Source organism: Pelophylax lessonae (genome assembly GCF_965119305.1).
Source record: "Pelophylax lessonae genome assembly, chromosome: 3".
NCBI lineage: Eukaryota > Metazoa > Chordata > Amphibia > Anura > Ranidae > Pelophylax > Pelophylax lessonae.
In genome coordinates this window covers 514,978,566-514,996,023 of record NC_138770.1, presented here as the reverse complement: position 1 = coordinate 514,996,023, position 17,458 = coordinate 514,978,566, and the positions used below count along the sequence as shown (strand labels likewise).

The 17,458-nt window shown below is 41.6% G+C and overlaps 1 protein-coding gene across 2 annotated transcripts in view; it reads left to right on the top strand.

Moving 5' to 3' along the window:
• MTHFD1L (methylenetetrahydrofolate dehydrogenase (NADP+ dependent) 1 like) overlaps positions 1-17,458 on the top strand; it is a 562,387-nt gene that overhangs the window by 169,185 nt on the left and 375,744 nt on the right. For both annotated transcript variants that reach the window (XM_082251220.1, XM_082251219.1), the window contains exon 19: positions 11,531-11,599. In XM_082251220.1, the coding sequence (XP_082107346.1) occupies positions 11,531-11,599 (69 nt within the window). The remainder of the gene's footprint in view (positions 1-11,530; positions 11,600-17,458) is intronic.

Sequence of the window (17,458 nt, the reverse complement as noted above, 5' to 3'; positions counted from 1 at the left end):
TAAAATCATAATTGGTATTTCTAAAATTAAGAACTTCGTCCCGCTCTGGAAATAAAGGCGGTGGTGGAATTGAAAGGGTTTATTGCTAATTAGCCTTGTGACAATTCCTGCATCCATCACAAACCCCTCGAATAAGTACCTCTTCTTTTTTTTTTTTTTTTTTTAACTAATCCTCACATCACCCAACTCTTTCCCAACCTGTCTGCAGGGAAACCGAAGCAGGAGGAGCTTCTAGTCCTCTATTGGTCACAGAATCCAAAATAAAAAACAGCCTTTGGGATGAAGACAAACAAATATGTTTTAAATTGTAAATGTTTTTTAAGTTTTCATACAAATATATATTTAAATGAAATGTTTATTTTTTTAGCAATAACCTGGTGTGAGCAAATTTCTGCCAGCCCCAGACTGCCACGCCCTCCATTCTGTGTTTTGGAATAACAGGGAGGCGAACCTTTCATCAACAAAGATGTAATCTCCCACCCCCATTGTGTTTAGTTGGTTAGTGGGCAAGGAAGAGGAGGCAGTCTATACAACCACATGTGGGACTCTACAGTCACATGGGCTGCTCAGATTGGAAATGCTCAGGGTAGAGGATAAACTGAGCATGTGCAGAGCTGCCAACACTGCTCTGAACTGCAGTGAGGACATGGACTGAAGGGGATGGACTGAAGGTGAGACAGAGAACTGCAGGATCTACCAGGTTTTTGCAGAGCACAGAAAACAAAACCCATAGTGACGGAGTATGGTTAGTATGTAATACAGCATGTACTGATCATTTTTAATGTGGATTTTATGACACTTTAATAACAGGACTATAATATTCTTAAACTTACCCATGTTATGTTTTTGTGCTGGTTTAACTTTAAAAAATTTTCATTTGTATCTTGGGACAATCAGTCAAACCTTAAAAGGCAAGAAAAAAGGTTTGTCCACCCTTTTGCCCCCTCTTTCACAAAATGATCTCACCCACAGTCCTTTTCCTAAGCTTTAACCCACTGCATGATTCACCTTTTGGCTTCCGCTGCCTGTGTGCATCTGTTAGTAACAAATAAACTTCTTTTGGGGCCATCTCCCAATCCCATAGTAGTGTGCGGGGTTCTACTCCTGCATACAGCAGAAGAGGTAAACATGTCTGGACTGGGTACCAGAAAGGCTCAATCCGGGAACATTGATCTCCTACAGCTCTTGGTCTTGCAGTGATGTAGAGGTCAGCTGAGAAACCATAGAGCGCTGTGAGGGATACAGCAGGTCGGCACTACCAAAAATATTGGCTTCTTCAGAGACTTGGGGAAGGGGAGGAGGATGTCATTCCCCTTCACTGGATCAATCTTGTGTCTCACAGGTGGTGAGATAGGCAAGTATTTACATGCTTTTAGTTAAAATTTCATTTTTGTGACGGGGTGGGATAATACTAGTGAGTAATATGCGGCACCCACAATTTTTGTTCTTAGAAGTCATTTTTTTTGGAGGCTTCATCTGTCATCTTATTAGAAACGGGCACTAGTTTCCAGTAACTGGAAAAGGAATTTGGCTCAAGCCACATCCAAAATATTCAATACAATACCTGGTAGATTGGGTTACCGTAAGCATCTAGCTTTACAAGTGATATGTCTTTTTGCCATCTACAATTCTGGCCTTCCAGTACCTTAGTAGAGACTTTGTAACTATTTGTGCATCCATTTTAGGCTTGTATGCCTTTTTGTTTATGTATTTTTTATAATAAAAATTGAATTTTAAACTTGTCTCCTATGCTAAGGCTTTACAGGTGGTTTTCCGTATATTTGATCCCACATCCTTTTTGTATAGTTTCCAGTAACTTAACAGGCGTATTATTGCTACAATCTCTTTGGCTGTTTACTTTGTATTTTTTCTTTAAAGGTAAAAATTACTAAATATTTAAATGCCAATAGATTATCAAGTAGGCATGTAATAAGGAAATAACTTGCAAAATGACACTGAGCATTTAAACCTATTACTGACCAGACAGATTGGCTTGGTCGATTGATTCAGCACAGACAATATTTGGTCACAGCGGAATGTGTGTGTATGTATATGTATATATATGTATGTATATATATATATATATGTATATATATGTGTATATATATATATATAATATAATATAATATAATTTTTTTTTTTTTTTTATCCTTGCCAAAGACTTTTCCTCGAGTAAATTCTAGATGTTTGGACTGCTGCTCAGGATAGAAAGTGATTGACAGCTGCCACCTTGCTGTATGAATTAAGTTAAGTGAATCTGATGTAGATTAGTGGCTCCACAAACATTTGATTTATTACCTCAATATGCAGCAGTTTGTTTTATAAATTGTGATCTTTGGTTACATGCATAGGATTTCCTTTTGGTTTAATATTAATAGTACCATATGTGATTCATAAGTCTTATCTGTTTTTTATATTTCAGTGAATACTTTCATTTTTAACAGAAAAGCAGCATGACCTTCTTTGGCAGAAGAGGAAACGAAGTAGATTAGCAGACCACAGTGAATAAACACCTCGGTAAAACCATAATGTGGCTTGGTTTCAGTTTCTCTGTATTGTGGTTTTATTGGAATAGGTTTTTCACTGTGGTCTGCTACTTTACCAGTGTTGAGCATCTGACTCGGTTACAACAGAATCAGCTGTGTTTTCATTGCCTATAATGGCTTTATGTATAACTGGCATATAGTTTGTTACATTTTCCTTTAAAAATTAAATGTACTGCTTAGTATATTTTTAGGGCCCATTCACACCATCATATGGTGGTAACCCATGTTAAATGCGGTATTGCAATGCATTGCCTTTCATTCTGAAACCTTAAGCATTGCAGAGCAGCAAAATGGTTGGCAGTGTACATTGTGGTCCTCTGCCATAAATGGTACCTGAATCAGTCTTGGTGTGTTTTGATAATTTGGCAGCCCAATGTTTTTGAAAGGGCAGCCTTAACGCAACACATGTTGATTCCTGGCATAATGCACATCAGCGAACTGCGATGGTGTGAAAAGGGGTCCTAAAGGATAACTGCACTTACAAAGCACATTTGGATTAGGGCAGAACTACACTAACTAATCTGAACACCACAAACAAAAGGCTATTAAATTCATTTTTAATATTCAAAGGAAACTTGCTCATCCATCAATAGCCAACTCACCCATCCATCCATGTCACCATGATTTTCGCTAATAAATAATTTTGATGCCCCCTCCACCTCTGCATTTTTGCCCATGGTCATCTTGAACGTAGCATTTAGCACATAGCATTTACTTCCTGGAATCAATCTGCCCTTAGTGAAGGCATGCAAACAGGAGGGTGTGCTTAGCTGAGAAAATCCCTGCTCCCCTGCTGAAGTGGGGATGTATGATAGAATTGACCTATTTCTGATCTATTTACTAATGCTAGCAGCATAAGGATTACCAATAGTCAATGTTAATTGAGAGATTGAAGTTCCGCTTAAATAGTAAAAGTATTTAGTATGCTTGTGTAAGCAAAAGATAGTCTACAGCACAAAAAAAGCTGGTTAAGAACCAGCCCAATCTGTGGCATCTCAAGTCTGTTGCCATACTTCAAACCTTCCACTTCATCCTGCCTGCCTCATGCATGCAGTTGGGATACAGCAGCTGTTTTTGGTGCCGGCTGGATGCTTTTAACAGGTAGTTAGACCCATGCCACACCATATCATATCCCAATGTATTGCGATGGCCAGGCGTGAGAAGTAGGGAGCTACTTGAGGACTGTCTTCACTGTGTTCCATTATATATCTAATGCCTTGGAAAATCTTTTGTACCCTTCTCTGGACTGACCTTTTTTAACTATGGGATCCCGCTGATGCTTTGGAAGCTCTCCGTGGATCATGGCTTTTGCTGTAGGTTGGGACTAAGAAAAGAACATTAAAGACCTACTAGAACAGCTGAACTTTGATTTGGGGTCAATCAGAGGCACTTTAAATAATGGCAGGTGTGTACTGACTCCTATTTAACATGAGTTTGAATGTGATTGCTTAATTATGAACACAGCTACATCCCCAGTTTTAAGAGGGTGTACACACTTATGCAATCACATTTTAGTTAGTTTTTTTTTTTACCCCCCCCCCCCTCAAAAGATTTCAGTTTGTTGTTCAACTGGATTGTACAGTTTATCAGCTTGCCGACCGCCCGGCGCAGATTTACTGCGGCAGGGCGGCTCGGCTGCGCATAATCACGTAGACCTACGTGATTATGTGCACGCGGTTTTGGCGGCGCGCGGGAGCCAGACCGTGGGAGGAGCGGGCTCGATTGTAGCCAGCCTCCTGCGATCTTCGGCTACAATGACAGACCCGCCTGCTTATGTAAACAAAGCAAGCGGGTCTTCTGTCGCAGAGGCAGGGAAAGTTCATGTGATTCAGCTAAGCTGAATCACCGATCTCTCCCTGCCTCTGTCCAACCCATTACCCCACACAGTAGGCACTATTAGGCATTACACTTAACCCCTTGATCACCCCCAGCGTTAACCCCTTCCCTGCCAGTGTCATTTATACAGTAAAAGTGCATATTATTTAGCACTGATTACTGTATTATGTCTGGTCCCCAAAAAGGGTAAAAAATGTCAGTCAAGTGTCCGATCTGTCCACCACAATGTCAGTCCAGCTAAAAATTGCTGATCACTGCCATTACTAATAAAATAAATAAGTCCAAAAATCTATCCCGTAGTTTTATAAACGCTATAACTTGCACAAACCAATTTAAAATACGCTTTTGGGATTTTTTTTTTTTTTACAGAAAATATGTAGCAGAATACAAATTGGCCTAAACTGATACATTTGATAACTTTTTTTTATTGGGAATGTTTTATAGCAGAAAGTAAAAAATATTGCGTTTTTTTTTTTTCTCTCAAAATTGTCGCTTTTTTTTATTTTTTTTGTTGCGCAAAATCTAAAAATCTCAGAGGTGATCAAATACCACCAAAAGAAAGCTAGATTTGTAGGAAAAGACATCCAATTGTATTTTGGGTACAGCACCGCAGGACCGCGCAATTGTCAGTTAAAGCAACGTAGTGCCGAATCTCAAAAAATGGCCTGGTCATTAAGGGGGTAAAACCTTCCGGAGCTGAAGTGGTTAAAGGTGGAAAAAGTTCTGAAACTATTTCTGTCTCTCCATTGTACAGCTGGATAAAACCAAAAACTGTCTGTCTTCATTTCAGGCTGCAAAGCAATAAAATGTGATTATTTTAAAGGGGGGTGATTCTTTCCTTTACCCACTGTATATGGTACCCCTCAGGGACTTTCTGATCTTCATGGTTGGCCAGGGGCAGCTCTAACTTCCTATTTAGACACCAATTTGGATCGTCAGGTAATTTGGGCACGCCTGCTTCTAGGAGCAGTGGCTCTTGTCTTCAACCTAGAGCCGTATCCTGGCATGCCTAAAGGGCCATACACACTATAAGATTTTCTGAAGACTTTTTCCTTCAGATTTACCTTTTCTATGTAGTGCTAGGGCCTGCCAGATTGCATACAAATTGAAAGTGTTTAGGTTTGACCTCATATTATATGGTTTTGGTAAGTCTAAAGGAAAAAGTCTTCAGAAAATCTTATAGTGTGTATGGCCCATAAGTAAGTATCCTCCTGTAAAGAGTTGGCTTTATGAATCCTTTTGCTCAGCGCCCTTCTGAGGGCTCTAACTTCTAAAAGATCAGGCTGGGCTTCCCTGGTTTCCAGTGTTGGTAATCTATGGTTACCAGTCAATGAGGTGGTCCAGCTTAAGTTGTCCCTAAAAAAGCCCACACCTGTACTGCTCCCTTTTTGTAGAGTAGGAAATTCACCCCTCCCCCTCCAATGAGGTAGTCTGGGGTATTGGAGGAAACCCCTCTCAGGATGGCCTCCCTTGCTGGTTCTTTTCTGGCTTCCTTTGGTCCCCTTCCCTGCAGTTGAGTGTTTGGTGTCTAAGCGTGCCTGTAGTCAGTCCTTTTTACACTCAAGCCTCCCTGTAAAGAGATTGCACTGCTGAATTTAAAATATGCAGTTGATGTATTGCTGATTATAGAGCTGCGTTAATTTGTGTCTTTTTAGAACTACCTAGAATTTATCTTTAACCCTTTGTCGGATAATTTTTTCCCATTTTTCAAACGCCCGCTAAAATGCATGTTATGGACATAAAAATATTACATTTTCTGAAAGCAGAAGACCTAGACAAAAGATGTGGTGGTTTCATTTTTGTGTGTTGCACAATATTTACACAAATGTTTTGACCACTATATTAAACTACTCTTTGATATAAACCGAGTTGGATGTACAGCATCTCCACCTTTTTAAAAGAAGCCCTGTATTTTTTTTCAACTACAAGGCATCTGCTGATTGGCCAAGGTGGAGATCGCTACATCTGCCCGGCTCCACCTTGGCCAATCAGGGGAAGCCTTGATAAAAAATACAAGGCTTCTAAATGGTGGAGATGTTTTTTGCAGGTGACACTTTCTATATCTGGGAATAGAGGGAATATGGTTGGCACTGCCATTGGATAGAGCTGCATGATTAGATCATTAAAAAATCGTGCTTTCGATTCACACACCCCCCCCCCCCCCTCTTAAAACGCCATGTCCTTGATTCTTATGAGTGTTCTCTGCTGACTCACAGCTGTCCAAAAATGAACTTCCGCTTGTTAGTGAGGACTTTTTTTTTTTTTTTTTTAAGCCAGACAGCCTAGAGAATAAAATAGCAATCGTTGCAGTCTTTTATGTCACACTGTATTTGCACAGAAGTCTTTCAAATGCAGTTTTTTGGGAAAAAAACATACACTTTAATGAATTTAAAAGACTAAACCGTACAGTTAGCCCTATTTTTTGTATAATGTAAAACATGTTACACCAAGAATCGTGAGAGACTTGTGATCTTTATTCTAAGCAAAAAAATTGTTATCTAATTTATCCAGAATTGTGCAGCTCTACTATTAGAAAACATACTGCTTACTGTATATAGCACAAGTTGCTATCTACAGTATGCAGATAAATTTGGTCCAAGCTGGCCTGTTTACACAAGCAGCCAGGGGATGGTAAAAATAGGTGGTTGAGCTGTTATCCTCTCAACGGCCTACCAACACCTGCCATCCACAACTCTCCTCCCCATCCACCCACTAGCCACATTGGTACAAAAAAAAACTGTGGACGTGTTGCTGCATGGCACATTTTCAGGTTGCATTCATCCAGCAGTAATGCTACCAAATGTGACCCCCATTCTAGTTTTTTTAAAAGTGAATTCAGGGGAGGAGCCTGAATGTGCGTTCAGGGGAGGTGCCAGTATTGCCTCCTAAATGACTGGCAGCCTCTGTTCTACCACCTTCTAAAAGCATTCCATGTTGGATGTATTCAGAGAGTGCGGTTTGTTGACGCAAGCTCTAAAACCGTGATAAAAGTACTCATTCTGTTTTAGGAAAACAATGGTTACCATTTATTTTCTGTTTTTCATATCGCAGCTGCATTTATGGAGTACTTAAACGTATATCAAGTTATGATCGGGGTACTCCTCGGGAAATGTTTATGTGAAATTTGAGTTTATTGGTATGCTTCATAGGAAACATTGTAACTACATGTCGTGCAAATGAACATGTGCACCTTGTCAGGATTTGTACGTTTCTGAACTCTTAATGAAACTGTGCAGTAATTCAGAAAGGTGGAAACTTTTCTTTGACATAAGCTAGCACTATGCTGCAAGTAGCGTTTGAATATGGTGACACTGGGCTTATGCATTAAAACTTAAGAGGCAAAAAGATGTTGCCACTGGCAATCAGTCAAATATTTAAGTAGTATTTAATGAGTGCAAACCACAACATTATTCAGTGTGGATACCTCAGCAGACTTTCAAAGATATAATCCTATGAGCAAATACACTTGGATCTTTCAAGGTTTCATGCCCTGCAGCTGTAAACATTTTAGGCTGGAAAACCACACAATATAAATCTATAACGGGTATTTTTTATTATACACAATCACTCTTTATTTTTTTTTCTTTGGCAAGTTTGTGGGCCATATTTACTGTAAGAAATACTATTTTATAGAAAATAAAATTTATCTAAAGAGAAATATACAGTGCCTTGAAAGTATTTTCCACATTTTGTCATGTTACAACATAAGTGTATTTTATTGGGATTTTATGTGATAGACCAACAGTCGCACATAATTGTGACGTTGAAGAAAAATGATAAATGGTTTATAAATGTTTTACAAATCTCTGAAAGTGTGGCGTGCATTTGTATTCAACCCCCTTTTACTCTGAAATCCCTAAATAAAATCTAGTGGAACCAATTGCCTTCAGAAGTCACCTAATTAGTAAGTAGAGTCCACCTGTGTGTAATTTAATCTCAGTATAAACACAGCTGTTCTGTGAAGCCCTCGCAGTTCACTAAGATTTTCTAACAAACCTATCACAAAGGCCAAGGAACGCACCGGACAGGTCAGGGATAAAGTTGTGGAAAAGTTTTAAAGCGGTTAGAATATATATATATATATATATATATATATATATATATCTCTATCCCAAGATTTGAACATCTCATGGAGCACTGTTTAATCAGTCATCTGAAAATGGAAAGAGTATGGCACAACTAGCAAGACATGGCCGGTAAAGGAGAGCATTGATCAGAGAAGCAGCCAAGAGGCCCATGGTAATTCACAGCTCAGGTGGGAGAATCTGTCCACAGATTTGTCGTGCACTCCACAAATCCTGGCATTTATGGAAGAGTGGCAAGAAGAAAGCACTGTTGAAAGCCATAAGAAGTCCGGTTTTGCAGTTGGCGAGAAGCCATGTGGGGGGACAAAGCAAACCTGTGGAAGAAGGGGCTCTGGTCAGATGAGACCAAAATTTTTTACTTTTTGGCCTAAAAGCAAAACGCTATGTGGGGCGGAAAATGAACATTGCACATTACCCTGAACACACCATCCCCACCGTGAAACGTGGTGGCAGCATCATGTTGTGGGGATGCTTTTCTTCAATAAGGAAAGGGAAGCTGGTCCGCTGACATCCAATGCCCCATAGAGATGCATGGGGGGGACCGTTCAGACCTGCCAAAAAAATCGGACAGGCGGATCTGAACGGTCCGCCTGTGTGAAAGAGCCCTTACTCTTACTGATCACTGAAGTTCAACATGGCATCTCATAGCAAGGATCAGAAAAAAAATGTTGCTCTACATAAAGATGGCCTAGGTTATACAAAGATTGCCAAGACCCTGAAACTAAGCTGCAGCACGGTAGCCAAGACTATACAGTGGTTTAACAGGACAGGTTCTGCTCACAGCAGGCCTCGCCATGGTCAACCAAAGAAGTGAAGTACACATGCTCAGCGTCATATCCAGAGGTTGTCTTTAAAAATAGACAAAGTGCTGCCAGCATTGCTGCAAATGTTGAAAGGATGGAGATCAGCCTGTCAGTGCTCAGACCATACGCCGCACACTGCATCAAATTGGTCTGCATGGCTGTCATCCCAGAAAGAAGCCTCTTCTAAAGATGCACAAGAAAATCCACAAACCGTTTGCTGAAGACAAGCAGACTAGGGACGTGGATTACTGGAACCATGTCCTGCGGTCTGATGCAACCAAGATTAAACTTATTTGGTTCATATGGTGTCAAGCGTGTGTGGTGGCAACCTGGTGAGGAGTACAAAGACAAGTGTCTTGCTTACAGTCAAGCATGGTGGTGGGAGTGTCCTAGTCTGGGGGTGCATGAGTGCTGCCTGCACTGGGGAGCTACAGTTCATTGGGGCAACCACGAATGCCAACATTTAAAGGGACATACTGAAGCAGAGCATGATCCCCCCCCTTCAGAGACTGGGCCAGAGGGCTGTATTCCAACATAACTACCCCAAACACACCTCCATAATGACCACTGCCTTGCTAAAGAAGCTGAGGGTAAAGGTGATGGACTGGCCAAGCATGTCTCCAGACCTAAACCCTATTGAGCATCTGTGAGGCATCCTCAAATGGAAGGTGGAGGAGTGCAAGGTCTCTAACATCCACCAGCTCCGTGATGTCATGGAGGAGTAGAATAGGACTCCAGTGGCAACCTGTGAAGCTCTGGTGAACTCCATACCCAATAGGGTTAAGGCAGTGCTGGAAAATATTGGTGGCCACACAAAATATTGACACTTTGGGCCCAATTTGGACATTTTCATTTAGGGGTGTACTCACTTTTGTTGCCATCAGTTTAGACCTTTAATGACTGAGTTATTTTGAGGGGGGGGACAGCAAATTTACACTGTTATACAAGCTGTATACTCCCTACTTTACATTGTAGCAAAGTGTAATTTCTTCAGTGTTGTCACATGAAAAGCTATAATAAAATATTTACAAAAATGTGAGGGGTGTACTCAATTTTGTGAGATACTGTATGTACAGTATATTGTCCTGCTTTAATGCAGTTGTGAAATTTTTAATTTTGCAAATTGCAACCATAAGAACATGCAAATAACATTTGAACACAATGGAATTTTTAGTTGTGATGGTTTTTTATTTTTTTTATTTATTACAATTTTAGATTGATGCCAGTAATTCGTTTTTTATGATGTGGGTTTAGTGACACTATCATTAAATGCTGTATTACTGTTGCCGTTTATACTCCTATGGGATTTATTTTCTACGTTCTGCAAAAAACACAGTTGATCCTGCTGCTCTGTTTCCACCTTCTGCCCATGCCCCCACTGCAGTTGGGGATTTTGCAGAGTAGTGTTGATAGCTACTGTACATGCTCAGTTTTCAATGAGTTTCTATGCTGAGCATTTCCTCCCTATTGCATCTGAGCAGCCCATGTCACTATAGAGACACACATGTGGGTGTATACACAGTGGTAAATGACAGCCTACTCCCTCCCTCCTCCATGACCGCTAAGCAGCTAACCACAAAAGGGGTGGGATATTACATGTATATTGATGGAGGCTTCACCTCCCTGTTATCCTAAGACACACAGATCAGTGTCCAAGCCTCTGACTGGCAGAAATGTGCCCACACCTTGTTATTGGCAAAAATAATATAGATTTGATTGCAAATATATATTTATATGATGATTTAAAAGTTTATGTACATTTTTTTTTTTATCTATCCCAAAGGCTGATTTTGTTTTTTTTATTTTGACAATGTGACCAACAGCAGAGGACTAGAAGCGCCTCCTGCCACTGTTTCCTTGCAGATAAGCCAGGAAAGAGCTGGGTCATGTGGCAGCTGTATATAGATTAGGAAAAAAAGATACTTAGACTTACACTTTTAATAAAATTGCAGTGCTATCATTCACATACAGAAGAAGGGATCATGTAAATTAAATGTGTGATTTAGTATCACTTTAACAGAGCAATAATCGTAATCTGATCATTTTCAGAACATTAAGGGCTTGTTCTTTGAGTAACTTGGAAATTCTATAGACTATTGAAGCCAGTGGATCAGTATAACTGCAAGACAATTCCTGGAGCTTAGCAATGGTGTATAACTTTACGTTTAAAAGGATGTCTTGCATTAATATAGACAGTAGAATAAGACTTTACGTTTTTAACCTGTTGATGGTAACTCATGACATTTTCCCATATTTTAAGGGTATAACTGGAGCTTTGGCTGTACTGATGAAGGATGCAATAAAGCCAACCTTGATGCAAACATTGGAGGTGAGTTTACTTATACTCATTTATGTGCGTTTTTTTTTTTTTTGTGAAATGTGTCTTGGCGCAGACTATATTTAAAAACTTAAGCTCGTCTTTGCAAAATCCCTTTTGGTACAACATGGACTAAAACTATGTTTTAGGCAATAAATGGAGAAGACAGTCAGAGTAACTACTTGAAACAGGGGCTGCAATATCATACTGGTGGTTTAATGAATTCTTCTGTAAACATACATGAGCTTGTAGAACAGTGGCCCCCAAACTGTAGGCCAGATGCGGCTCTTTTTGCTTGCCTTTATCTGGCCCTTGGGGCACTATTCCTCCCACTGACACCCAATGATGGGGCATGATTACTTCCATTGGCACAAAGGATCAAACACTATTTCTCCCTCTGACCCATTGATAGGGCACTATTCCTCCTCTCAATGACCACTACGCTTGAGCCATTGTTTTGCTCTCGCTGACACTGGGATGTTTTCTAGTCCTACTGACCACAATCCGGACCCCTTAAAGTCTGAAGTATAGTAAACAGGCCCTTTTGTTAAAGTTTGGAGACCCCTGTTGTAGAGAAACCAGAAATTGTTATTTCAAAAATCTCTCAGGTGTTGGAAGATTGTCCCTGGTCTTCACTATTTTACTAGACCTATCTCCATACCTACTTGGTGGTTTATACTTTACAGTTTTGGTTCCAGAGTCTCTACAGAGGCCCCCTACGGTTAAGCATTTTCAATGGCCATTTACTCTACTTACCAAAATATCTAGGAAATAGAAGGCAATTTTAAGAAGCCAGTGAGCATATACAGGTATTTTCAGCCAAGGAATATGCCCAAGCAAGTGGGACCCCTTCGTAAATTTATGAGCAATGACCATTTCCTGTGTCAGTCCTTGATCATGCATGCTGTAATTATAAAATGCAGAAAAGTGCCGGAACTGCTTTATTTCAGCACAAGGTAAATTACCTCCCTCCCTCTGGCACCGTTCTGTTCCAGTGCTGCAGGGTAGGGGGGTTAATAAAGCTGACAGACCTGTGACAGGTTCTCATCAAGTGTGCCTGACTATGCCAGTCCTGTCCACCCACCTCCTCTGTTCATAGAAGCGGTACTGTAGCTTCTGGAAAATAAAACATGATCTCTGAATAGAGGAAGTGAACCTTTCATTCATCCACTTGTCTTCCATTCACACAGTGTTTAGTTTTATAGAAGCCATAGTACAGCTTCTGTGAATGTAGAGGTGGAGCAGAAAGGGTGGGCAGAGTTGGACACTCTCTAAGCGCATGCCTCATGTCCATTGGCTCTATAACCCCCCGTTGCAGAGGAAGGTTATAGTGATTGGGTGGGGGGGGGGGGGGGGGAGAATCAAATGATCAAGATTTCAAGTAATTAAACAGCTATCGTTACAAGGGGCAGGTCACATTGACATTTAAGTAATGTCTTGTGCTGATTTTGTTTTTTTTTAACCACTTGCCGCCCACCCGCCATCAATTGACGGCAGAGCGGTGCGACCATTATCCTGGGAAGACGTCATATGACGTGATCCCAGGAATGCAGGGCAGGCGCGCGATCGCGCCGCCCTGCACTGCCGGTGTCGGGGTGTCCCCAGGACACCCCCGTCACCGGCAGGGGGGAAACAGCCAATGGGCGTGGCTGTTTCCCACGTGATCGGCTGTGTTCCAATGACACAGCCGATCACAATGGAGGCGCCCGGGAGATGACTGTGCGTGCGCGATCGGGAGCGCGCAGCGCGGTCATGTCGGTGGCACTGTGTTCCGTAGGAACACAGCTGTCACCGGCAGTAGTAAACAGTCACTGACAGTGACTGTTTACTATGTGATCGCCTGTGAATCCATTCACAGCCGATCACAAAATGTAAACAAAGAGCAGTAACTGACTGTTACTAGCTCTTCTCTCCTCATACAGTTTCCAGTATGAGGGGAGAAGAGCTAGAAACAGTGAGTTACTGCTCTGTGTACCTGCAAAAGTAAAATCACTCTAATAAAGGTCCCCACACAGTCCTCAGCCCCCCCCCAATGTCACCTGTCACCCAACAGTCACCTCATCAGTGCCCAGAAATTGACACCCATAACGTTCACCTTGATTCTGCCCGCGATCCGGAAATCATTGCAAATTGCGGGACACCTGTGCGTTGCCCGTTTTTTGCAATAGCACCCCAAACGCTGTGCGATGTTGCCGCCATTTCCGCCTGCCGAATCGCGGTAACAGCGCGCAAACATCGCATGATGCCCAAAAAAGGTACAAGAGCTTCTTTGGGGCGTCATGCGTTGTTTGCGTGATGTTACCCTGATTCGGGAGGCGGAAATCGCAGCAACATCGCACAGCGTTTGGGGTGCTATTGCAAATCACGGGCAACGCACAGGCGTCCAGCGATTTGCAATGATTTCTGGATCACGGGCAGAATCGCAGTGATTCTGCCCGCGATCGCTACGCTCACATGTGAACATAGCCTAAAGTTCACCGGTCACCAGAGACTGCCATCAGTACCGCCGTGCACCATCGCCCATCAGTGACCATCGCCCGTCGCCTCATCAATCACCGTCACCTGTCACCCCATCAGTCATAGTCACCTGTCACCCCATCAGTCATCATCATCTGTCACCCTATCAATCATCGTCACTTGACACCCCATCAGTGATCGTCACTTGTCACCCCATCAGTCATTGTCATCTGTCACCCCATCAATCATCGTCACTTGTCACCTCATCAATCATTGTCACCCCATCAGTCATTGTCACCTGTCACCCCATCAGTCATTGTCACCTGTCACCCCATCAGTCATTGTCACCTGTCACCCCATCAGTCATTGTCACCTGTCACCCCATCAGTCATTGTCACCTGTCACCCCATCAGTCATTGTCACCTGTCACCCCATCAGTCATTGTCACCTGTCACCCCATCAGTCATTGTCACCTGTCACCCCATCAGTCATTGTCACCTGTCACCCCATCAGTCATTGTCACCTGTCACCCCATCAGTCATTGTCACCTGTCACCCCATCAGTCATTGTCACCTGTCACCCCATCAGTCATTGTCACCTGTCACCCCATCAGTCATTGTCACCTGTCACCCCATCAGTCATTGTCACCTGTCACCCCATCAGTCATTGTCACCTGTCACCCCATCAGTCATCGTCACCTGTTTGCCATATACATGCAATCACATACTGACCGCCTAACGACTATATGCATCGGCCATTAAAAGCTAAATACTGGGGTTATGGCAACAGATAGCCCCCATAACCCTGGTATTTTTTGAAACGGCGGGTGGTCGGCTTTCAGATAAGGGTGGTCCCAGTGGCGGATTCGCCGCGGAATTACCCTTACGGTGCAGGGGGAAGAGGTGCCCCCCCTCCTGCCGCGTCCCAGACGTTTTACCAGCTTACCGGACCCGCCGGCAGCGGGGAAAACTATCCGGTCCCGTCACCTCAGAGACAGGAAGTCGAGTGAGGGCAAGATGGCCCTCACTCGACTCTATGGTCTTGGAGGACCGGAGCTACGTCAAAAGACGTTGCCTAGCAACCGGTTTAAAGGGCCATTTTTTTTTTTCTTTTCCTCTTTCAACAATTTTTTTTTTCTTTTTTAGTGTAGTTGAGGTGTGAGGTCTTTTTTGACCCCAGATCTCACAATAAAGAGGACCTGTCATGCCTATTTCTATTACAAGGGATGTTTACATTCCTTGTAATAGGAATAAAAATGATCAAAACATTTTTTTTTTTTAAACTGTGTAAAAATAAAAAAAATAATAAATAAAATAAATAGGAAAAAAAAAAAAAAAAATTAAAGCGCCCTGTCCCCGTTAGCTCGCGCGCAGAAGCAAACACATACGCAAGTCCCGCCCACATATGTAAACGGTATTCAAACCATACATGTGAGGTATCGCCGCGATCGTTAGAGCGAGAGCAATAATTTGAGCCCTAGACCTCCTCTGTAACTCTAAGCTAGTAACCTGCAGAAATGTTTAAAATGTTGCCTATGGGGATTTTTAAGTGCCAATGTTTGGCGCCATTCTGTAAGCATGCGCAATTTTGAAGCATGACATGTTGGGTATCTAATTACTCGGCGTAACATTATCTTTCACATTATGGAAAAAAATTGGGCTAAATTTACTGTTTTCTTATTTTTTAGTTCAAAAAAGTGAATTTTTTTCAAAAAAATCGCATTTGGAAGACTGCTGCGCAAATATGGTGTGATAAAAAATATTGCAACGATCTCCATTTTATTCTCTAGGGTCTCTGCCAAAAAAAATATATAATGTTTGGGGGTTCCACGTAGTTTTCTAGCAAAAAAAATGATTTTAGCTTGTAAACACCAAGTGTCAAAAATAGGCCCAGTCTTAAAGTGGATAAATGGACAACTTTGTGTAAAGCGCTACTTGGATGTTAGGCCTATGTATGTGGCCAGGCTGTGAAAAAGTGTTACACATGTGGTATCGCCATACTCAGGAGGAATAGCAGAATGTATTTTGGGGTGCAATTTTTGCTATGTACATGCTATGTGTTAGAAATATTGCATAAATGGACAGCTTTGTGTAAAAAAATGTTTTCATTTTCTTTCCACATTTTCCAAAAACTTGTGGAAAAAAATGACATATTCAAAAGACTCATTATGCCTCAAAAATTATACGTTGGGCTGTTTGCTTTCCAAAATGGGGTCATTTTATGGGGGTTTCCATTGTCCTGGTGCTCCAGGGCCTTCAAAAGTGCGATAGGTTGTCAGGAAATTATATGTGTAATTTATGCTCCTAGAATGCCGGACGCTGCTACTTGGATGTTAGGCCTCTGTATGTGGCCAGGCTGTGAAAAAGTCTCACACATGTGGTACCGCCATACTCAGGAGGAGTAGTAGAATGTGTTTTGGGGTGTAGTTGCAAGTATACATGTGCTGTGTGAGAGAAATAACCTGTTAATACGGCAATTTGTAAAAAAAAAAAAAAAAAAAAAAAATCTTCATTTTGCAAAGCATTGTGGGAAAAAATTACAACTTCAAAAAACTCACCATGTCCCTTTATTAAATACCTTGGAATGTCTACTTTCCAAAAAGGGGTCATTTGGGGGGTATTTGTACTTTCCTGACTTTTTAGTGTCTCAAGAAATGAGATAGGCCTTCAGTACATCAGGTGTGATCAAGTGTGATCAATTTTCAATGATTCGCACCATAGCTTGTGGACTCTATAACTTTCACAAAGACCAAATAATATACACTTACTTGGGTTATTTTTACCAAAAATAAGTAGCAGTATAAATTTTGGCCAAAATTTGTGAAGAAAAATTACTAATTTGCAAAATTTTATGACAGAAACAAAGAAAAATGCGTTTTTCACGATATTTTCAGTCTTTTTTTATTTATAGCACAAAAAATAAAAAACCCAGTATTGATCAAATACCATCAAAAGAAAGCTCTTTGTGTGAAAAAAGGACACAATTTTTGTATGGGTACAGTGTTGCATGACTGAGTAATTCTCAGTCAAAGTGTGAGAGCGCTGAAAGCTGAAAATCGGTCTGGGCAGGAAGGGGGTGAAAGTGCACTGTAGGCAAGTGGTTAAAGTTGGTGTCCAAATGAAAGCCAGGGAAGTAGCATTCTCAAATGCAATTTCAGTAACGGCAGCCTTCATTAATGTCTCGTGACAGTGTCAATTTAAAATATATTTTTTTTTTTTTTAAGGAACTGAGCAATCAAACACAGCTGATCGCTAAGTCCCCCTGCCGCTCTGAGCAGAGAGGGGTGACTATCAGTCAGCACTGTCTGCTCTGCGCCCCCCCCTCTAGTGAGTGCTTTGCTGTGGAGGGGGCGGGAGCTGCTGGCTCAGGCTCTCAGCAGCTCGCTTAGAGGCTAAGCCTGCTGCCGATCCAGGC